This window comes from Chiloscyllium plagiosum, unplaced genomic scaffold (genome assembly GCF_037043375.1).
Source record: "Chiloscyllium plagiosum isolate Xiang-an unplaced genomic scaffold, Cpla_swu_hap1 HiC_scaffold_38, whole genome shotgun sequence".
NCBI lineage: Eukaryota > Metazoa > Chordata > Chondrichthyes > Orectolobiformes > Hemiscylliidae > Chiloscyllium > Chiloscyllium plagiosum.
In genome coordinates, this window is record NW_028270176.1 from 24,287,627 (window position 1) to 24,308,316 (window position 20,690).

Consider the following 20,690-nt stretch of genomic DNA (forward strand, 5'->3'; position numbering starts at 1 on the left):
TCAACCGCCATTTTGGTTTTAATCGCTCAGACAGTTGGAGTGAGAGTGAGCCAGAAGCTGGCTCCATGGAGGATTATTGCTGTTAGCTGTACTGCTCTGAGGAAGCAACCAGGCCATTGTGGAGGCCACTCAATTGGCTACTGGGCCAGCAGAATGCTACCCCTGCACCGCTCTGCACTCTGCAGTACTTTAGAATCTACTGTCAGGATTTCAAGCTCTCCTTGGACAATTTGGCCCATTAACTTTTTCTTTCTCCACAAATGCTGCTTGGCCTGCTGAGAATGTCAAGGTCTTTCAGTTTTCATTTGAGATTTTGAACTATTTTCCCAACACTGGGCAGTGAATACCTGGATTGTTTTTAGTTAGGTAGGAAATGGCCTGAATCCAATGTAGATAAATGGGGATGAGACAGAGATTGCAGTGATCTGACTAAGTGGTGAAATAGGCTCAGATGGCTTATGGTGATTCCTGATGAAGGGCTTATGCTCGAAACATCGTCTCTCCTGCTCCTCAGATACTGCCTGACTGACTGTGCTTTTCCAGCACCACACTTATTGACTTTGACGACTTACACTCGCTCCTAAAGTTTCTCCCAAGTATTAATTCTTCAATCCATGCATTCATTCTTCTCAAATTTGTTGACTGTGGCTTATGTTCTTCACTAAGTTTTTCTATTTCAGACAGCTCGATGTATGCCTTCGTACGATATCATCAAAAAGAAATTACTGCACACAGTGTTTCCATCAATAATTCAAATCCCCCAATTTGCTTTGCAAGCATTTTCTTGCTAAATATTCTGCTAAGCTGAACTTTAAAGACCTCAGAATGCAAAAATTAGCATGAGCTCAGTGTTTGGTCCAAAGTTTTGATGTCACTGAATGCTTCCTGGCATCCTGTGACTCTCTTTTTAACTGCTTGGGATTTGATTCATTTACAGAACTGCTCTCCTCAGGTCAACATATAAGTATTGGAGTTTAGTGAGCTCATGGGAGCATTAAAATTAGATTCTAATTTCACAGTTGCTGTTTTTGTAAAACCGGGGGCAGCACGGTGGCACAGTGGTTAGCACTGCTGCCTCACAGCGCCAGAGACCCGGGTTCAATTCCCGACTCAGGCGACTGACTGTGTGGAGTTTGCACATTCTCCCCGTGTCTGCGTGGGTTTCCTCCGGGTGCTCCGGTTTCCTCCCACAGTCACAAAGATGTGCAGGTCAGGTGAATTGGCCATGCTAAATTGCCTGTAGTGTTAGGTAAAGGGGTAAATGTGCGGGAATGGGTGGGTTACGCTTCGGCGGGTTGGTGTGGACTTGTTGGGCCGAAGGGCCTGTTTCCACACTGTAAGTAATTTAATCTAATCTAATCTAAACACCTCAGGATGTGGACGTAACTGGCAGATGTTAAGTTTAGTGCACGTGGGTAGTTTTCTCAATAGGTTACTTCCTTCTGCACTGTAGTCTTTGTAGTGAAAGTGCCAAACTGTTTGATTCATGCTTTTTTAAATACAACTTAACAGAGCTCTGCAGAGTACAGTTCAGTGGATGAGAGACCCACACATAGGCCAGAACAGATAGGTTTTGCATGCTCTGTTAATTAATAGAAATTAGGGATTAGCTTGGTTTTTAAAACAATAGAAATTACATGACACTTCCTAATCTATTTGTTTTATTATTTTCAATTTCATTAACTGAATTTGAACTTTAAACTCTATCATGGGAGGTTTGAATGAAATTCTATGGATTGTTACAAAAACAGAAATGGCTGGAAAGATTCAGCAGGTCTGGCAGCATCTGTGGAGAGAAATCTGAGTTAACGTTTCGGATTCAGTGACCCTTCCTAGAACTGATGGTAGTGAGGAAAAGGTTGTTTATATGCAGAAGATAGGGTGTTGGGAGGATGGTAAAGTGTAAACGATAGGTGGAGATAAGAGGCCAAAGACAGAGAGAAGAACAGTTGGACAAACAAGGGAGTTGATGATAAGATGAGGAAAATGGATAGCTACTAATTGGGACAATTAATGGTTAACCATGGGTTGTGTATAACAGCAGACCATGTGATAACAAGGCCTGGTGTGAGGGGAAGGGGGTCAGGACATGGGAGAAGAAGTCCCAAGTCCTTTCTTGTTGAACTCAATATTGAGTCCAGAAGGCTGGGATGTTCTCAAGTGGAAAATGAGGTGCTGTTGTTCTAGGTTGTGCTGAGCTTTCACCAGAGCACTACAGCAAGTCCAAGACAGAGATGCTGACCAGGGAACACAATGATAGAAGTGTTAGACAACCAGAAGCTCAGGGTTTCCGTCAGCATAAACTGGGTTTCCCCAGCTTTCTGTTGAAGGCAGTTAAAAACGTGCAGAGAGCTGACAATAGCAATATTGGAGTTACAGCAGTGAATAATAAGACTGGCATGATATGTTCCAAATACAAAATGATACAATTTAATGCTGTGGACTGCCACATGGATGATTAACTGGTCATTTGGAGTTTTATTATGCAAAATACATTTTATTTGAGTTGTTTCACCTCATTATTAACCTGCCCATTGAGTACTATTTGAGCAATAGGTGCATGTGTCTGCAACCTTAAAAATCTTCAGCCAATCTTCTCCAGCATTGTTCAGTATGGCATCAAAATTATGTTTGTAACTTTTATCATGGTCTCATTTTAAAGCTGGCTGCAAAGATCAGCAAGTGTGTAAGGAGTGGAGGTATAATCAGGGTTGAAAAGGGAGTGTTGACAGATGTTGTTTTTGTGGACTTCCAGAAGGTGTGTGATAAGGTTTTCCACAAGAGCAAAGACGAAGGAACACAGAATTCCGGTGTAACATTGAGGCCTTGTAGAGTTAATGGTAGGGCTCTGGGTAGCGTTGTCAGAGAGACCTCGGGATTCAGGTACATAGTTCTTTGAAAGTGGTTTCATAGGTGGACAGAGTGGTTAAGAAGGTGTTTAGCATACTTGTATTCATTGCTCAGACCATTGAGTGTAGGAGTTGGGACATTATGTTGAGATTGTAGAGGACATTGGTGAGGCCACTTTTGAAGTACTTTGTTCAGTTCAGGTCACCCTTTTACTGGAAAGATATTATTAAATTGGAGACAGTACAGAAAAGAATAACCAGGAAGTTACTGGGACGAGAGGTTTGAGTTAGAAGGAGAGGATAAGCTGGGACTTTTCTCACATGAGCGTAGGAGGTTAAGAGGTGACCTTACAGAGGTTTATAAGATCATGAGGGGCATAGTTAAGGTGAATAGTAAAGGTTTTTTTCCCTCATGTGGGGAGGCGGGGGTGGGGGGGAGGGCGGTTTGGCTGGTTCAAAAGTAGAGGCCATATTTTTAAGGTGAGAGGGAAAGATTTAAGAGGCACCTGACGGGCAACCTTTCTACACAGAGGGTGGTGTGTATCTGGAATAAACTGCCGGAAGAGGTGGCGGATGCCGGTACAGTAACAGCATTTAAAAGACATTTGGATGGGTGCAAAAATCGGAAAGGTTCAGAGGGATATGGACCAAATGCAGGCAAGTGAGACCAGCTGAGTTTGTTAAACTTGGTTGGTATGGATGAGTTGGGTTGAAGGGTCTGTTTCTGTGCCGTATGACACTATGACCCCCTATAACTGAAGGGCCTTGACTTGATCTGGTTGGAGCTTTGGATGACATCCTAGGAACTGTTTTATAGCTCAGTAAAGTTTAGAATCAGGTTATGTTCTGGGAGGCGGGAGGTGAGGCTACATTTTAAAGTTTGAACTCAGGAGAAAAGGTTTTTAACTTTGTGAGGCAAGGCGCTGAGAAGAGGGCTGTTTTTCATCAATAACTGAGAAAATAAGGATCTGGAAACCCTTGCAAAGTTTTACTCGGGGAATGAAGAAGGGATAAGAAAATTTGACAAGAGGTATAGGCTGGTGTGTGGGAACCCCCTGTAATGATAATCCACAGCATCACTAATGTTTGGGAGTGTTGGTGAGAAATCTGTTGGATCTACCTTCGCCCCATTTATTATTTGATGAGCTCTGTGGGGTGATCAATCACAGTCTCTGTTATCCACATTTACCTCATATTCATTTTTTAAAATTCATTTGTGGGAAGGAGGCATCACTGGCTGTCCCAGCATTCATTGCATGTCGCTGGTTGCCCTTGACAAGGTGGGGGTGAGCTGCCCTTCTTGAACCACTGCAGGCCAGCTGTTGTGGGTTGATCCATAATGCCCTCAGGTAGGGAATTCCAGGATTATTACCAAGCGACTGAGAAAGGCAACGTATTTCCAAGTCAGGATGGTGAATGGCTTGGAGGGGAATTTGAAGATGGTGATGTTCCCATGTATCTGCTACCCTTGTCCTTCTGGACGGAATGGTTGTGGGTTTGGAAGGTGCTGACTGAGGATCTTTAGTGAATTTCTGCAGTAAATCTTGTAGAACACACACACTGAACATTGGTGGTGGAGGGAATGGATGCTTGTGGATGTAGTGCTAATCAAATGGACTGCTTTGTCCTGGATGATGTTGAGTTTCTTGAATGTTCTTGGAGCTGCACACATCCAGGCAAGTGGAGGGTATCGTATCTCACTCTTGACTTGTGATTGCAGACTTTTGGAAATTAAAATAGAAGGTGTATGTATATTGCCCATTGTATTACTGTTCTAAACTTGGATTGTAAAATCATTTGCAGAAATCTAAAGAATTTTATGTGTATTTCTTTATAGGAACCTGCGGTCTCAAACTTTGTTTCCTATAAAAAAGAAACATCTTGGTCCCCTACCAGATGGTAACCTGGTGATCTGATCTGGGATCATAACATATAAAATCTCTTTGGATTCTCCTTAACCCTATTTGCCAAAGTTACCTCTTGTCCCCTTTTTGCCCTCCTGATTTCCCTCTTACGTACACTTCTACTGCCTTTATACTCTTCTAAGGATTCACACAATCCCTGCTGTCTATGCCTGACATACGCTTCCTTCTTTTTCATAACCATCACTTCAATTTCTCTCATCATCCAGTATTCCCCACACCTACCAGCCTTGTCTTTCACCCTAACCGGAACATACTGTCTCTGCATTCTCATTATCTCATTTTTGAAGGCTTCCTATTTTCCAGCCATCTCATTACCTCTGAACATCCACCCCCAATCAACTTTCAAAAGTTCTTACCTAATATCGTCAAAATTGGCCTGCTTCCAATTTAGAACTTTCACTTTTAGATCTGGTCTATCCCTTTCTATCACTATTTTAAAACTAATAGAATTATGGTCGCTGACCCCAAAGTACTCCCCAACTGAGACTTCTTTCCCAAGAGTAGGTCAAATTTTGCACCTTTTCTAGGAGGGACATAAAATATACTGAATCTAAATCTTTTCTGATACACACTGAACAAATTCCTCTCCATCTAACCCCTTAACAGTATGGCACTCCTGACCTATGTTTGGAAAGTTAAAATCCCTACCATTAAAAATTTGTTTCTCAATTTCCCACTGACTATTGGAGGGTCTATAATACAATCCCAATAAGGTGATTATCCCTTTCTTGATTCTCACTTCCACCCAAATAACTTCCCTGGGCGTATTCCCAGGAATATCCTCTCTAAGTACAGCCATAATGTTCTCCCTTATCAAAAACACCACTCCCCTCCTCTCTCAAACCCCTGTAACATTTCTATTCTGGAACATTAAGTTGCCAGTCCTGTCCATCCCTGAGCCACATCTCTATAATTGCTATGATATCCCATGTTCCTAACCATGCCCTGAGTTCATCTGCCTTCCCTGTTAGGCCTCTTGCATTGAAATAAATGCAGTTTAATTCATCAGTCCTACCGTGTTCTCTGCTGTGTTCCTGCCCACCCTCCCTGTTTTGATTCACTCATTTTCCCAATGGTACCAGTCTCAGATTGATCTCTTTCCTCACTATCTCTCTGGGATCCCCCCCCCACTCCGCCATCTTAATAGTTTAAACGAAACACACTTCCTGCAGACAGAATCATTAGTAACATGGAAATTCTCCCTAAACTCCCAGTTCCGACAGGAAGAGCACATCGCTCTACTAAAGGGCATCTTTGCACCTTCACAACCTCCAGACCCAGAAAATAGCACAGTCTTACTGCTTGAAAAAACACTGCTTCAGGCTAACTTAGTACTAAGTTATATGTTTTTAAATTTTAATCAAGAGACAGATCTCAATAAAGCATATAACCAAAAATAACCCACTCTCCTCACTATTGCAGATTTACAAAAAAAAAGCAGCAAAGTTATACTTAAAAACCATGCACTTATTTGCTGCCGTAAAGTGCTGTTGTTTTGATTTCTTTTTTACCCAAAGTTCCAAAGCAATGCAACAGTTTATAAAACAATAATTACTGCTCCTGGAATTTGAGGAAATGAGCTCCAACACCTAAAATGCCTCAAAACTATTTTGGTGCCACTATTTCAGAACGGTGATAAGGAAAAGCCAGGGAACTATAGACCACTGAGCCTGACAACGGTGGTGGGGAAGTTGTTGGAGGCAATCCTGAGGGACAGAATCGACATGTTTTTGGATATGCAAGGACTGTTTAGGGATAGTCAACATGGCTTTCTGCGTGGGAAATCATGTCTCACTATGTTGATTGAGTTTATTGAAGATGTAACGAAGAGGATTGATTAGGGCAGAGCAGTGGATATGTATGGACTTCAGTAAGGCATTCGAAAAGGTTCCCCATGGTAGACTGGATAGATCACATGGAATACGGGGGAGAACTAGCAATTTGGATACAGAACTGGCTCAAAATTAAAATGATGTGCAGGTGCCGATGTTGGACTGGGGTGGTCAAAGTTAAAGACCACCACAACATTAGGTTGTCGTCCAACCGGTTTATTTGAAAGTACAAGCTTTCGGAGTGCTACCTGATGAAGGAGCAGCGCTCTGAAGGATTGCACTTCCAAATAAACCTGTTGGAGTATAAACCGGTGTTGTGTGATTTTTAACTTCAAAGGTAGGTAGTGGTGGAGGGTTGTTTTTCAGACTGGAGGCCTGTGACCAGTGGAGTGCCACAAGGATCAGTGCTGGGTCCATGCTTTCCGTCATTTACATAAATGATTTGGATAGGCGGTATAATTAATAAGTTTGCAGCTGACACCAGAATTGGAGGTGCAGTGGACAGCGAAGAAGGTTACCTCAGAGTACAACAGAATCTTAATCAGATGGGCCAATGGGCTGAGGACTGGCAAATGGAGTTTAATTTAGAAAAATGTGAGGTGCTGTATTCTGGAAAAGCAAATCAGAGCAGGACACATACACTTAATGGTAAGGTCCTGGGGAGTGTTGCTGAACAGAGAGACCTTGGAGTGCAGGTTCATTGTACTTTGAAAGTGGAGTCACAGGTAGACAGGATAGTCAAGAAGGTGTCTGGTATGCTTTCTTTTATTAGTCAGAGCATTGAGTATAGGAGTTGGGAGGTCATATTATGTGTGTACAGGACACTGATTTGGCCACTTTTGGAATCTTGTGTACAATTCTGGTCACCCTCCTATAGGAAGGATGTTGTAAATCCTGAAATGTTTTAGCAAAGATATACAAAGACGTTGCCAGGGTTGGAGAGTTTCAGCGATAGGGAGAGGCTGAATAGGCTGGGGCTGTTTTCCCTGGAGCATCAGTGGCTGAGGGGTGACTTTATAGAGGTTATAAAATCATGAGGGGCATGTATAGGATAAATACACAAGGTATTTTCCCTGGGATGGGGGAGTCCATAAGTAGAGGGCATAGGTTTAGGGTGTGAGGGGAAAGCTTTCAAAGGGACCTAAGTGGCAACCTTTTTACTCAAAGAGTGGTGGGTGTATAGAATGATCTGCTAGAGGAAGCGGTGGACGTTGGTACAATTCAACATTTAAAAGGCATCTGGATGGGTATGTGAATAGGAAGGGTTTTGAGGGACATGGACCAAGTGCTGGCAAATGGGCCTAGATTAAGTTCGGATATCTGGTCAGCATGGATGTGTTCCATGCTGCATAGCTCTATGACTCTGTATCCCTCAATATTCCATTGATCAAATTGAATTCATTGTTGCAAAGGCTTTGAGAATATTGTAAGGATGTGATAGGCATTGTGCTTCTTTCAGGATGGAGAGCGCCCTCATTGGTGGGAGGAGGAAGAACGTACAGTATAAAAGTTTACATTGGTAGTGTCCATCAACAATGTAATACAGCAACTTAGATATGAGGATCCATACGTCAGATTCAGACAGAGATATGGAGTCTTGCAGTGCACTGTGTTTGCTCACAATATTCTCTTCCTTTCTGTCTAGATGCACCACGGAATCTCTCAATTACTTCTCTTGCTGTGATTAAAAATTCATCGATCAGTGTAATTGAGGGGAATTCTGCAGTGATAATCTGTTCTGTCGAGAGCTTCCCAGCTTCTAACCTGACATGGAGACATCTTAATGTCACAGTGAATAGAACATGTTCCAACAATGAGCTGTGGTTGGAGATTCCTCGTGTTACATTCAGAGAGACTCGAGACTATCAGTGTGTGGCGGAGAATGGACACGGAGCAGTGGAGGGCTCCATAACCGTCACTGTGCAATGTGAGTGTACACAGATTTCAACACACACACACACCTCTACAGACATGATGTGGAGGTGCCAGTGATGGGCAAAGTCTGAAGCCACATGACACCAGGTTATAGTCCAACAGGTTTATTTTTTTAATCCCCAGCTTTCGGAGCACTGCTCCTTTGTCAGGTGAGTAAATTTGGCTACACCTGATGACCTGGTGTCATATGACTTTTGACACACACAGATAAGACCTGTGGCATCCCTCAGTGTTGCACTGGATCAGTATGAGCTTAATTCTCAGCTGAAGGAATGGAAATTCTACATTAACAAGATGCTGTCTTGAACCAGTAACTCTTGCGCATTTTGCTGTGCTGAAATTATTTTCAGTGTTGGATCCATTTGCACTATGTAAGCCAGCAAGTGATGAACATTGTAACATTCAGGGAGCAAGCATTCCAATGGTTGCATGTTCATTCCTACCTGGACATAAGGGTGCGATTTGTTGCAACGGTTCCAGTAAATCTCTCAGATGAGGTCAAGAATCAAAAGCTGTTTTGAGCTTGTGTCAATTGGACAGTTATTGGTGGGGGCTGAGGGGGGAGGACTTGTTGGTGGTGGGGAGCACCAGACACCACCAGAGAGAGAGAGAGAGAGAGAGAGACAAACGCATTTGAACATCTGTTTATGAAGAGTGCTGCTTGCTGTACTGCTCTGATAAAGGCCTGATTCTGTCTGGCTGGAGATCGGGATGAAGTCCCAGGAGCTGTTTTATTGCTCAGTTAGGAATCCGGAGACCACCTCTGATCCAATAGCTGATGCTAAGTGTTACCGTTTGAACTAACAGGAATAGGTCTTAAATTTGTGTGAGATCAGAGGCTCAGAAGATCTTCATTAATAATCCAGCAAGTGAGGAGTTGCAATCCCTTTTAAAGTTTTAATGAGATTTGATGATATACAGAGTCACTAATGTCAAAATATGTCACTGAGAAATCTGTGGAATCTATCTATTTAGTATTTGAATAGCTCTGTGGGCTGATTGATCACACTTTCTCTGTTATCTATATTTATCTGATGTTAATTTTGGAAATTCGTAAGATAGGACAAAGGAGCAAGAGTAGGCCATTTGGCCCATCAAACTTGTTCTTCTGTTCAATAAGATAATGGCTGATCAATGAACAAACTTCATCAACCTGCCTTTGGCCCATCTCTATGGGCGGCATGGTGGCACAGTGGTTAGCACTGCTGGCTCACAGCACCAGAGACCCGGGTTCAATTCCCGCCTCAGGCGACTGTCTGTGTGGAGTTTACACATTCTCCCCGTGTCTGCGTGGGTTTCCTCCGTGTGCTCCGGTTTCCTCCCACAGTTCAAAAATATGCAGGTTAGGTGGGTTGGCCATGCTAAATTGCCCGTAGTGTTAGGTGAAGGGGTAAATGTAGGGGGGTGGGTTGTGCGTTGGTGTGGGCTTGTTGGGCCAAAGGGCCTGTTTCCACACTGTAAGTAATCTAATTTAATACCTTTGCTGAACAAAAGTTTATCTGTCTCAGAATTAAAGTTATCAATTGATCAAGCATCCACTGCCATTTACAGAACAGAGTTCCAAGTTTGGAATCTAAGTTGGATATATATTATATATTTCATTACTGTTCTAACTTTGGATAGTAACTTTTCGTTTGTGACTTTATTCGCTTTGTTAGTCTGTGACATTTCAAACTCCGTTTCTTTTCAAAGAAAGCTTCCTGATGCCTCACCAGATAAGAACTGGTGATCTGGTCTGGGATCATAACATATTCCGTTGATCAAATCCAATTCATTGCTGCCAAGGCTTTGAGAATATTGTGAGGATGGACAAGGCATTTTGTTTCTTTCAGAATGGAGAGCGCCCCCTCATTGGTGACAGCTTACACAGACAGTGTCCATCAGAAATGTAATAAAGCAACTCCCACTCAGAGATGGTTACAGGTGATCCACGTATGAGAATCAGAGAGATGGTTATAGAGTCTTGCTGTGCACTGTTTGCTCACGAGATTCTCTTCCTTTGTTTTTAGACCCACCACGGAATCTCACAATAACTTCTCTTACTGTGATTAAAGATTCATCAATCAATATAATTGAGGGGAATTCTGCAGTGATAATTTGCTCTGTCGAGAGTTTCCCAGCTTCTAACCTGACGTGGAGACATCTTAATGTCGCAATGAACAGAACAAATTCCAACAATGAGCTGTGGTTGGAGATTCCTTACGTTACATCCAAGGAGACTGGAGACTATCAGTGTGTGGCAGAGAATGACCATGGAGCAGTGGAGGGCTCCATCACCATCATTGTGCAATGTGAGACTACTGTTAGATTCATTCATTGTTACAGGAACCATTGGCACTGCCTTGTTCCTTCTCCGGATTTCATAAAGCCCCCCTCATTCCACGCTCCAATGTTATTCACAGTCTGATTTTCCTTTATCCTTTCCTGCTATTCCCCTTCCCTATCACTTTACATTTACCCGGACTAATGCACCTAACTTGCACATTCGTGGACAATTTAGTTTGGCCAATTCACCTGAACCTGCACATCTTTGGATTGTGGGAGGAAACCCGAGCACCTGGAGGAAAGACACGGGGAGAATGTGCAAACTCCACACAGACAGTCGCCTGAGGCTGGAATCGAACTCGGGTCCCTAGTGCTGTGATGCAGCAATGCTAAGCACTGAGCCACCGTGCTGCCAATTTCTCTGACAACTGTTGCTGAGACAAAGATAGTTCCTCATTTCTAGGTCCTTACTCATCTGTCTAGTTCACTCTGACTGCACTTAACACTCCCTTTTAACTCCAATTTTTCCCAGTCTTTATCTAAGCCACTCACTTATCTTGCTCTGCGTTCAGCTGAATCTGAGCTTCCTCGGCTATACCCACATCTCAAAAGCTGTTACCCTCCTCTCTCCACTTTCTTCAGAGTCTAACCCTCACATCCATCACATACAATCCTCCAAGTTAGTGACTATACCTGACATTTGCTCAACTTCGGGCTGTTTTCAGATGTTGAGACTGAAGTCACAGGTCATGCTGTGGCTTTTCTAAGCTAAATTTCAGTCCTGGATGTAATTTGGATGTTTATCATTGAACCAAATATTGGAATGTGTCCACTTTCTCTATCACAATGCACCCAATCATGATGTCTCCATTGCCATTCAGAGCCATTATATTGACCGTCACCACATTCATGTTCAGTCCAAATGTCTCCTTGCCTTTTGTCTGGGTCCATCAAACCCTCCAGTACCTCCTTTGTTCTGTTTGTGTGTGTGGTGTCATCCGCAGACCAGTGATTCCCCAGCCATGTCATTAGAAACCGAAGAATGTCCTGAGAGACTCTGAGATTTACATTGTTTGTGGCAGGAATGTGGATGTGTGTAAACACAGGCACAAATACTTCAGCACTCTTTCCTCTTTTAAGACACTTTCTAAATTAAACCTTTGGGTGGTGCTTTCAGTCAGTGACCAAAGATCTCCTTTTGTGGCTCAGGATAACATTTTGCCTGAAGGTGGTGAAAATTGAGTGAGAGAATTCCAAAGCTTCAGGCTGTACCTGATCGGCATGGACGAGTTGGACCAAAAGGCCTGCTTCCACGCTGTACATCTCGATGATTCTATGCAGGCAATTGAAGGTGGAGCCATAAATATCAGAAAACACTCAAGATGCCGGAACAGAGATCTCAGAACGTTGTGGGCCATGGGGATTACCTGCTGATTCTCCTCTGCTCTTGTTCCAGATCCCCCACGGGAGACCACAGTGTCCATCAGTGGAGCCTCAGCTGGGATCAGAGAGGGACACAATGTCACATTAATCTGTTCCAGTCAAAGTGTCCCACCGATATTGCATTACACGTGGTTCAGGATGGAAGGTAACACCAGCACCCAGTTAAACACAAGCAGCCAGATTCTCTCCTTCACTCCAGTCACACGTGGGAATGATGCAGGTTTCTACTGCACAGTCACAAGTCCATTGGGTAACAGCAGCTCCAATATGGCCCACCTGAATGTGGAATGTAAGCATTTTACTCTGTCTGTCTCTTCTTTAAACTCCGTGATCGTCTGTCTGGGGAAGCTTACACACTGTAGTTTAGTATAACCTCCTCGCTGCTGTAACCTGTCCCTCACTGAGGTAATAGTGATACTAGGATAGGTGACCAGCTTGGCTGCTAAGGAACATCATAAATGAGGAGAGACTGGGGCATGGAGGATTAGGGAGGAAATTTCAGAAATTTGACTCCTGGGCAGGTGAAGATATGGTCACGAATGGAGGGGCGATTGGGAAGGTTCAAGGTGCCAGAGTTGGAGGACGGTAGAGATCTTGGAGGGTTGTAGGGACTGGATGAGCTCACAGATTTAGGAAGAGGTGTAGGGTTGGAGGAAGTTACAGAGAAAAGAAGTGGGCAGGGAAAGATTTTAAAGGAAGGATGGGAATTATCATTTGGTGTTCCCAGACTGAGCGTCAATGTTGCTCAGTTAATGACAGAGCATAATTATTTAATCAAATTCAGTGCAACTTGGGACATGGCAGTAGAGTTTTTGATTAGCTGAAGTTTATGGAACATGACAGATGAGAGCATTGAGAAACTTAAGTTTGGAGTGAAGCGAGGCCTTGACAAAGACTTTAGTGTACAGGGTGTAACTTGACGAATTGTTGTCATTCCCTCCTCAGATGGTCCGGAGATTTCCTGGGAGTCGGAATGTGCTCAGAGGGCAGAGGGGATCACCTGCGCCTGTGCGGCCAACTCCAATCCTCCTGGAGACCTGACCTGGCACCTGCCCCATGCCAACCTCAGCGGAAACCAAACACACGGAGGTTTTGTGTCGCAGCAGCTCAGAGTGGGGCATCTGGTGATGGGTTCGCTGATCCTGAAGGGAGACCAGGATGAAGAGAAAGTGATGGCATCCTGCTCGATTCGAAACCCACATGGAAAAGCCACACACAACATGTATCTTTGGGTCAGAGGTGAGAGGTTTGACCCACAATCGATCTCTGCCTGGCTAGTTATACTCGAGACTCGAGAATCCCCTTCCTCTCCCCTCACCACCTCCTTTGTATTGTGCTTTTCCGCTGACCTCTGACCAACATGTCCCCGTGTGCCAGTGACAACACTGGATAAAGTTTGAGTCAGGGCGTTTTGGGGAGGAAGTCAGGAAATGCTTTCTTCACAAAGTGAGGTGGAGATCTGGAACTCTCATCAACATATCCCACCCTCACCCACACCCCCCCCCCCCCCAAAAAAAAAGCCTTAATTGAAAATACAGACAGACAATGCAGTAGGGGGTGGTGTGGGGGCAGGGAGTAGGGGAGACTGGTTGAGGACGATGTCCAGCCTTTGGGTGGGTGTCTCATCACAGACTGCAGGTGGGTGGTGGGGAGGTGGTTAGTGGGGGGTGTTAATGTGGCAGGACAATTGGAGCTAGACGTCAGGCTAGCAGCAAGGTAGCATTGGGGCCTTTATCGGGACTAGGCTGGAGGAATTCAGACCATTGGCAGTTTGGGTACTGGGTCCCATCCCAATGGTTCAGGCCAGCGGTGAGTTAAGGTGAATCATTTTGAGTTGGGAGTTGTGTCTGGATTGGGTCGAGTGGGAGTCAGTCTGTTTATTGGGGGAGGAGGAGAAGAATGGCATTGGGTTGTTGGCGAGTGAGAAGGTGCTTGTTCAGAGGAGGAATGATTGTCAGATGTCTGGGAAATGTAAGGGTACAGTGAGGTGAACTCAGGGATTATGTGGTCTGTTTGGGCTTGTGGGATCAGTTTATCTGGATGTTAGACTAGGCTTTCAATTGTCTGAACATAAAAAAAGTGGTGACCTCTGAAGCCTCTGACTTGAATGGGCTTTGTCAAGGCAATCCAGATGCAGGGCAGCTGCCTACCAGAATCTCCAATTTCCTGGACAATTCCCATGGAGGCAGCTGCTTGTGGGATTCTGCAGGGTGCTGACACACAACGCCAGCCTACGGTGCTCTGACAACTCACTGTACATCAGAATATCCAGACCAATGTAAATACAAATGATACATAGATTACATCCAGAATCATAGTCATAGAGACAGACATGTTGGACCAAACCGGCCATGCCGACCAGATATCCCAACCCAATCTAGTCTTGGACAAATATATTGCTCACATTATGACAGAATATGTGTGATGATTGCTTGATTGGAGGAAACATAACTTCCGATTTATGCATAACAAGATCCCACAAATAGCAACACGATAATGAACTGATGATTGATTATTTTACTGAGTTTGCTTTGATACAAAGACAGAGATCATGAAGTGGGTCATTGATAGCCCATTAGTGAAGGAAACCCAATGTTTTACTCCAGTCTGTGCGTATGTGATTACAGTTTCAAACTCCAATGTGGTTACCTCTTAACTGCCCTCCTCTCTCAGCTGGTGTGGTTCAAGAAAAAGATACCCCACAACCCTTCAAGCGGCAATGGAGGTGTATTAAGTGGCAACAGTGCTTGGAGTATATTCTGAAAAATGGAGTGCATTGCTTCCAATGATCCATCAGAGCATGATTCAAGTGTGATAATTAATGGCTGTTTTTACAGATAGAGACTCCAGTAAATGGACAGTAGGACTGGTCGTGATTGGAATCATGTTGACTGTTTTTCTGGCTGGAATCTTAATCATGCTGAGTGTAAAAAAGTAAGTGTAAATGCTTCATTCAATTTTACTCTCAACATTTGCTTCCATTTTCATTCCTTCAGTTGATGACTGTTCCCTTGAGGTGAATTACCAGACACTACTTCTCTAATTGGTCCTCTTTCCCCAAAATGTAGAGCACTTCATTGTTGTGTGTGCAGGTGAATAGCTCTGAGTTGTTGTGATCTGGAACGTGCTGCCCGATAGGGAGATAAAAGCACGTTCAACAGAAATGTCCAAATATGAAACTGACTCTCTGACATACATTAACCACATTGTGATATTGTGTTATTGCAGGAGAAAGACAGCAACTGAGGAGACAGCTTCAAAGACCAGTGACATTGCATTGACTGACCGTCGAGTCTCTGTGAAACACCAGGTACAGAAGCTGTTTACACTCACTCCAAAGCTTTAAGCTCAGTGTTTCGACAATGCAACATGTTGCAACTAACAAATCCAAGTTAAAAATCACACAACACTAGGGTATAGTCCAACAGGTTTAATTGGAAGCACACTAGCTTTCGGAGCAACGCTCCTTCATCATGTGGTAGTGGAGGGCTCGATCGTAACACAGAATTTATAGCAAAAATTTACAGTGGGATGTAACTGCAATTATACATTGAAAAATTTTCAATATATAATTTCAGTTACATCACACTGTAAATTTTTGCTATAAATTCTGTGTTACGATCGAGCCCTCCACTATCACCTGATGAAGGAGTGTCGCTCCGAAAGCTAGTGTGCTTCCAATTAAACCTGTTGAACTATAACCTGGTGTTGTGTGATTTTTAACTTTGTACACCCCAGTCCAACACCGGCATCTCTAAAACAAATCCAAGGATCTTCTCTGCACCAGCGTCACCTTTTTGAAACTGCCCAGGAGTGATGGGACTTTGCACGGAAGAGAGATAAGGTTAAATCCCTGCAAAACGGAGTTAGAAACAAAGAGATGGGTGTGAAGGTTGTGTGCAGTCAACATGGTTGAATTGGCAACATGCCAATGATTACCCATGGATTTGGAGATAGTGAGAACTGCCGATGCTGGAGAATCAGAGTGAACAGAGAGTGCAGCTGGAAAAAGCACAGCAGGTCAAGCAGTATCAGAGGAGGATGGGAGTTGATGTTTCAAGTTAGATGCTTTCATTAGGAGTAGCTCAGCGGGCAGCACTCTCACCTTCCTTTTCTCTGAGTCAGAAGGTCTTGGGTTTAATAACCAACTACACAAATTTAAACATAATCTGACAGCACTGTCACTCTGGGGTGTTAGTACCAATGGGGTAGCACACTATTGGAGGGTCAGTCCCAAGGGAGTGCCACTGACCCTGTTCTGTCATACAGTCATTCTACTCTCAATGTGCACTGCTTTCTCTTTACTCATGCTGCCAGATCTGCTGAGTTTGTCCAACAGTTTCTTTTGTTGTTATTTTCAAATTTCCAGCATCTGCAGTTCTTCTTTTGTGCAAAAATTGGCTCATGCCACCTGTTTATTTTATTGCTGCTTGTGAGACTTTTCTGTGCACAAACTGGTGCTGCACATCTTACATTACAACAGCAAATACACTTCAAAAAGTGGCTGTGAGGTATTTTGGAACATGTGAGGGAAGAAGAGAGCTCAAATCCAAATTTGAGAGTCAAACTATGCCATGCTATCTCAGCGGTGAGAAAGGGTCAAGACTAGGAGATGGAGAATGGAGAGAGACAGAGAGAGAGACAGAGAGACAGACAGACAGAGAGAGAGAGAGACAGACAGAGAGAGAAAGTGAGAGAGAAAGAGAGAGACAGAGACATAGAAATGGATGTCATTACATCCACTGAATTATGAATACCATATAAAAGGTTGTGCAATCATTTAACACAAATGTCCCAGAAAATTTCAGAACATCTTGTGTTTCCAATTCTGTGATGGAACTACATACTGTCAGAGGTGCCATCTTTCAAATGATATATTAAACTGCTCTGTCTGTCCTCAGGGGGATATTAAAAGATCCCACAGCCATTATTTGGAAGAGAAACAGTGAGCTGTTCTCAGTTCTTGGAACCTATCATTATCTCTCAAACAGAACAGCATTAAAAAAAAATGTGAAGATGTGAGTTATTCCAACACAGCTGTTGAGAAATTTAAAGTCATAGAGTCATAGAGATGTACAGCATGGAAACAGACCCTTCGGTCCAACCTGTCCATGCCGACCAGATATCCCAACCCAATTTAATCCCACCCGTCAGTACCCAGCCTATATCCTTCCAAACCTTTCTATTCATATACCCATCTAAATGCCTCTTAAATGTTGCAATTGTACCAGCCTCCACCACTTCCTCTGGCAGCCCATTCCATACATGTATTACCCACTGTGTGAAAAAGTTGTCCCTTAGGTCTCTTTTATATCTTTCCCCTCTCACCCTAAACCTATGCCCTCCAGTTCTGGACTCCCCCACCCAGGGAAAATACTTTGTCTGTTTATCCTATCCACATCCCTCATAATTTTATAAACCTCAATAAGGTCACCCCTCAGCCTCCGACGCTCCAGGCAAAACAGCCACAGCCTGTTCAGCCTCTCCCTGTAGCTCAAATCCTCCAACCCTGGTAACATCCTTGTAAATCTTTTCTGAACCCTTTCAAGTTTCACAATAGCTTTCTGATAGGAAGGAGACTAGAATTGCACACAATATTCCAACAGTGGCCTAACCAATGTCCTGTACAGCCGCAACATGACCTCCCAACTCCTGTACTCAATACTCTGACCAATAAAGGAAAGCATACCAAACGCCTTCTTCACTATCCTATCTACCTGTGACTCCACGTTCAAGGAGCTATAAACATGCACTTCAAGGTCTCTTTGTTCAGCAACACTCCCTAGGACCTCACCATTAAGTGTATAAGTCCTGCTAAGATTTGCTTTCCCAAAATGCAGCACCTCGCATTTATCTGAATTAAACTCCATCTGCCACTTCTCTGCCCATTGGCCCATCTGGTCCAGATCCTGTTGTAATCTGAGGTAACCCTCTTCGCTGTCCACTACACCTCCAATTTTGGTGTTATCTGCAAACTTACTAACTATACCTCTTATGCTCACATCCAAATCATTTATATAAATGATGAAAAGTAGTGGACCCAGCACGATCCTTGTGGCACACCACTAGTCACAGGCCTCCAGTCTGAAGAATAACCCTCCACCACCACCCTCTGTCTTCTATCTTTCAGCCCGTTCTGTATCCAAATGGCTGGTTCTCTCTGTATTCCATGAGATCTAACCTTGTTACCCGTCTTCCACAGGGAACCTTGTTGAATGCCTTACTAAAGACCATATAGATCACATCTACCGCTCTGCCCTCATTTGTTACTTTTTCAAAAAACTCAATCAAGTTTGTGAGACATGGTTTCCCATTCACAAAGCCATGTTGACTATCCCTAATCAGTCCTTGCCTTTCCAAATACATGTATCTCCTGTCCCTCAGGATTCCCTCCAACAACTTGCCCACCACTGAGGTCACTCTGGTCTATAGTTCCCTGACTTGTCCTTACCACCCTTCTTAAACAGTACCACATTAACTAACCTCCAGTCTTCTGGCACCTCACGCTCAATGATATAAATATCTCAGCAAGGGGCCCACCAATCACTTCCCGAGCTTCCCACAGAGTTCCAGGGTACTCCTGATCGGTCTTGGGGATTTTTATCTACTTTCATGCATTTCAAGACATCCAGCACTTCATCCTCTGTAATATTGACATTTTTCAAGATGTCACCATGTATTTCCCTACATTTTTTTTATCTTCCATGTCCTCTTCCACAGTAAACACTGATGCAAAATGCTTGCTTATTATTTCCTCCATTTTATGTGGCTCCACACAAAGGCCGCCTTGCTGATCTTTGAGGGGCCTTATTCTCTCCCTAGTTACCCTTTTGTCCTTAATGTATTTGTAAAAACCCTTTGGATTCTCCTTGATTCTATTTGCCAAAGCTATCTCATGTCCCCTTTTTGCCCTCCTGATTTCTCTCTTCAGTATACTCCTACTGCCTTTATACTCTTCTCAGGATTGCCTTGTGCAAATTGGCTGCTGTGTTCCCTAGATTACATCAATGACTACAGTTCAATAAATAAAATGCTTCAGTGGCTGAGGAGAACTTGGGATGTTCAGTCTGTGTGAACAAGGAACTTTAGTCTTCAAAGTAAGAAAGAGCAGGATAAACTCCAAATAAACCCACAGAACTACAGTTGGCTCTCAAATGGTTGTGCAATAATTTAAAACTACCCCTGCTGATAAATGATGTGAGAACATCCTCTGTTTCCATTTCTCTACAGGGTTCACAGGACATGAAAGTTAAGGACCCTCTGGACACAATTAGAGAGGGAGATACACCATCTCCTCAGGATGTCTTTGACAGTCCAGTGGGAGGAGATGCTGGACATGAGAACCCCAACAGAACTGAAGATATTCTCTACGCCAACATCAACTTTTCAAAGCTGCCCAAAGGTGACGGGACAGTGCACAGAGGCGAGGACACGGAATATGCAAAGATCAGATTCCAACCAAACTGACAGAGAAACAGGGAGAGGGGTTTGTGCAGCCTATATGGTTGGAAAATAACGAAGATAAAATGACATTGCCCAACTTTGTTGGTAGTTCTGAACATGCTTTCCAATTGCTGCATCTTTTTCATGCTGTCAGAGGTTGCACAAAGCTTATGAATAATGTTACATATGTTAGTAAAAGCAGTTGTGATGAAGCTTCATAATGTGCTGTCATTATTTGGGAACTTTGGTTCTAAAGTGGAGAAATGAGGCAAATTTATTCGGTCAGAAATAATCGAGAACAGAAGTGCTGTTAATTGCAGCCTCCAAGGCAGTAGCTCTGACAGAAAATGACCTGATGTAATTCGGAGATAATGAGATTTGAATTCCAAATAAAATATGGAATTGAATGGCCAATGATGACCATGTAACAGTGGCTAAATGGTTTATTTCTGCTCCTCTGCCTTATGGTTTAATCTTTGTTATTATCATAAAAACCCATCTGGCTCAATAATGGCCTTTAGGGAAGGAAATGTACTGCAATATGCACAGGTTCAAACCCACAGCAATTTTGGTTCTTAACTGGCCTCTGAAATGGCCTAGCAAATTATTCAGTTGTATCAAATTGCAAAAAACATCTCAGAAAAGAAACAACACCAGGACCTCCACAAGACACCAATCTCAGCTTTGGAAACAAGAATGACATAGTCCTCCTTACCATACTGAAGTGGATTAGGAGAGATGTTCTCAAAGACTCGACAGACAATAGCCTACCTCAAGGAATTCCCCAGATATGATCTGAGGTCCTCGAGGTGGTAACACAGAGGTATACCATTGAGTGGGAGTCACATTAAATGGGCAAGGAAACCTCCTGTTGGTTACCATGCACTACTCTCCCTCATTGGTGGATCCATGCTCTTCCATGTTAAACACCACTTGGAGAAAGCACTGATGGTGGCAAAGGCACAGAACGCACTCTGGCAGGGGAACGTCAGTGTCCA

General features: G+C 43.5%; 1 protein-coding gene across 4 annotated transcripts in view; it reads left to right on the forward strand.

The window, feature by feature from the left end:
- LOC122544183 (sialoadhesin-like) overlaps window positions 1–20,125 on the forward strand; it is a 56,564-nt gene extending 36,439 nt beyond the window's left edge. For all 4 annotated transcript variants that reach the window (XM_087981043.1, XM_087981042.1, XM_087981041.1 and 1 more), the window contains 7 exons: window positions 8,252–8,533; window positions 10,551–10,832; window positions 12,263–12,538; window positions 13,195–13,488; window positions 15,087–15,183; window positions 15,478–15,559; window positions 19,480–20,125. In XM_087981043.1, the coding sequence (XP_087837169.1) occupies window positions 8,252–8,533; window positions 10,551–10,832; window positions 12,263–12,538; window positions 13,195–13,488; window positions 15,087–15,183; window positions 15,478–15,559; window positions 19,480–19,716 (1,550 nt within the window). In that variant the 3' untranslated portion in view covers window positions 19,717–20,125. The remainder of the gene's footprint in view (window positions 1–8,251; window positions 8,534–10,550; window positions 10,833–12,262; window positions 12,539–13,194; window positions 13,489–15,086; window positions 15,184–15,477; window positions 15,560–19,479) is intronic.
- Window positions 20,126–20,690: the final 565 nt, after the last annotated feature.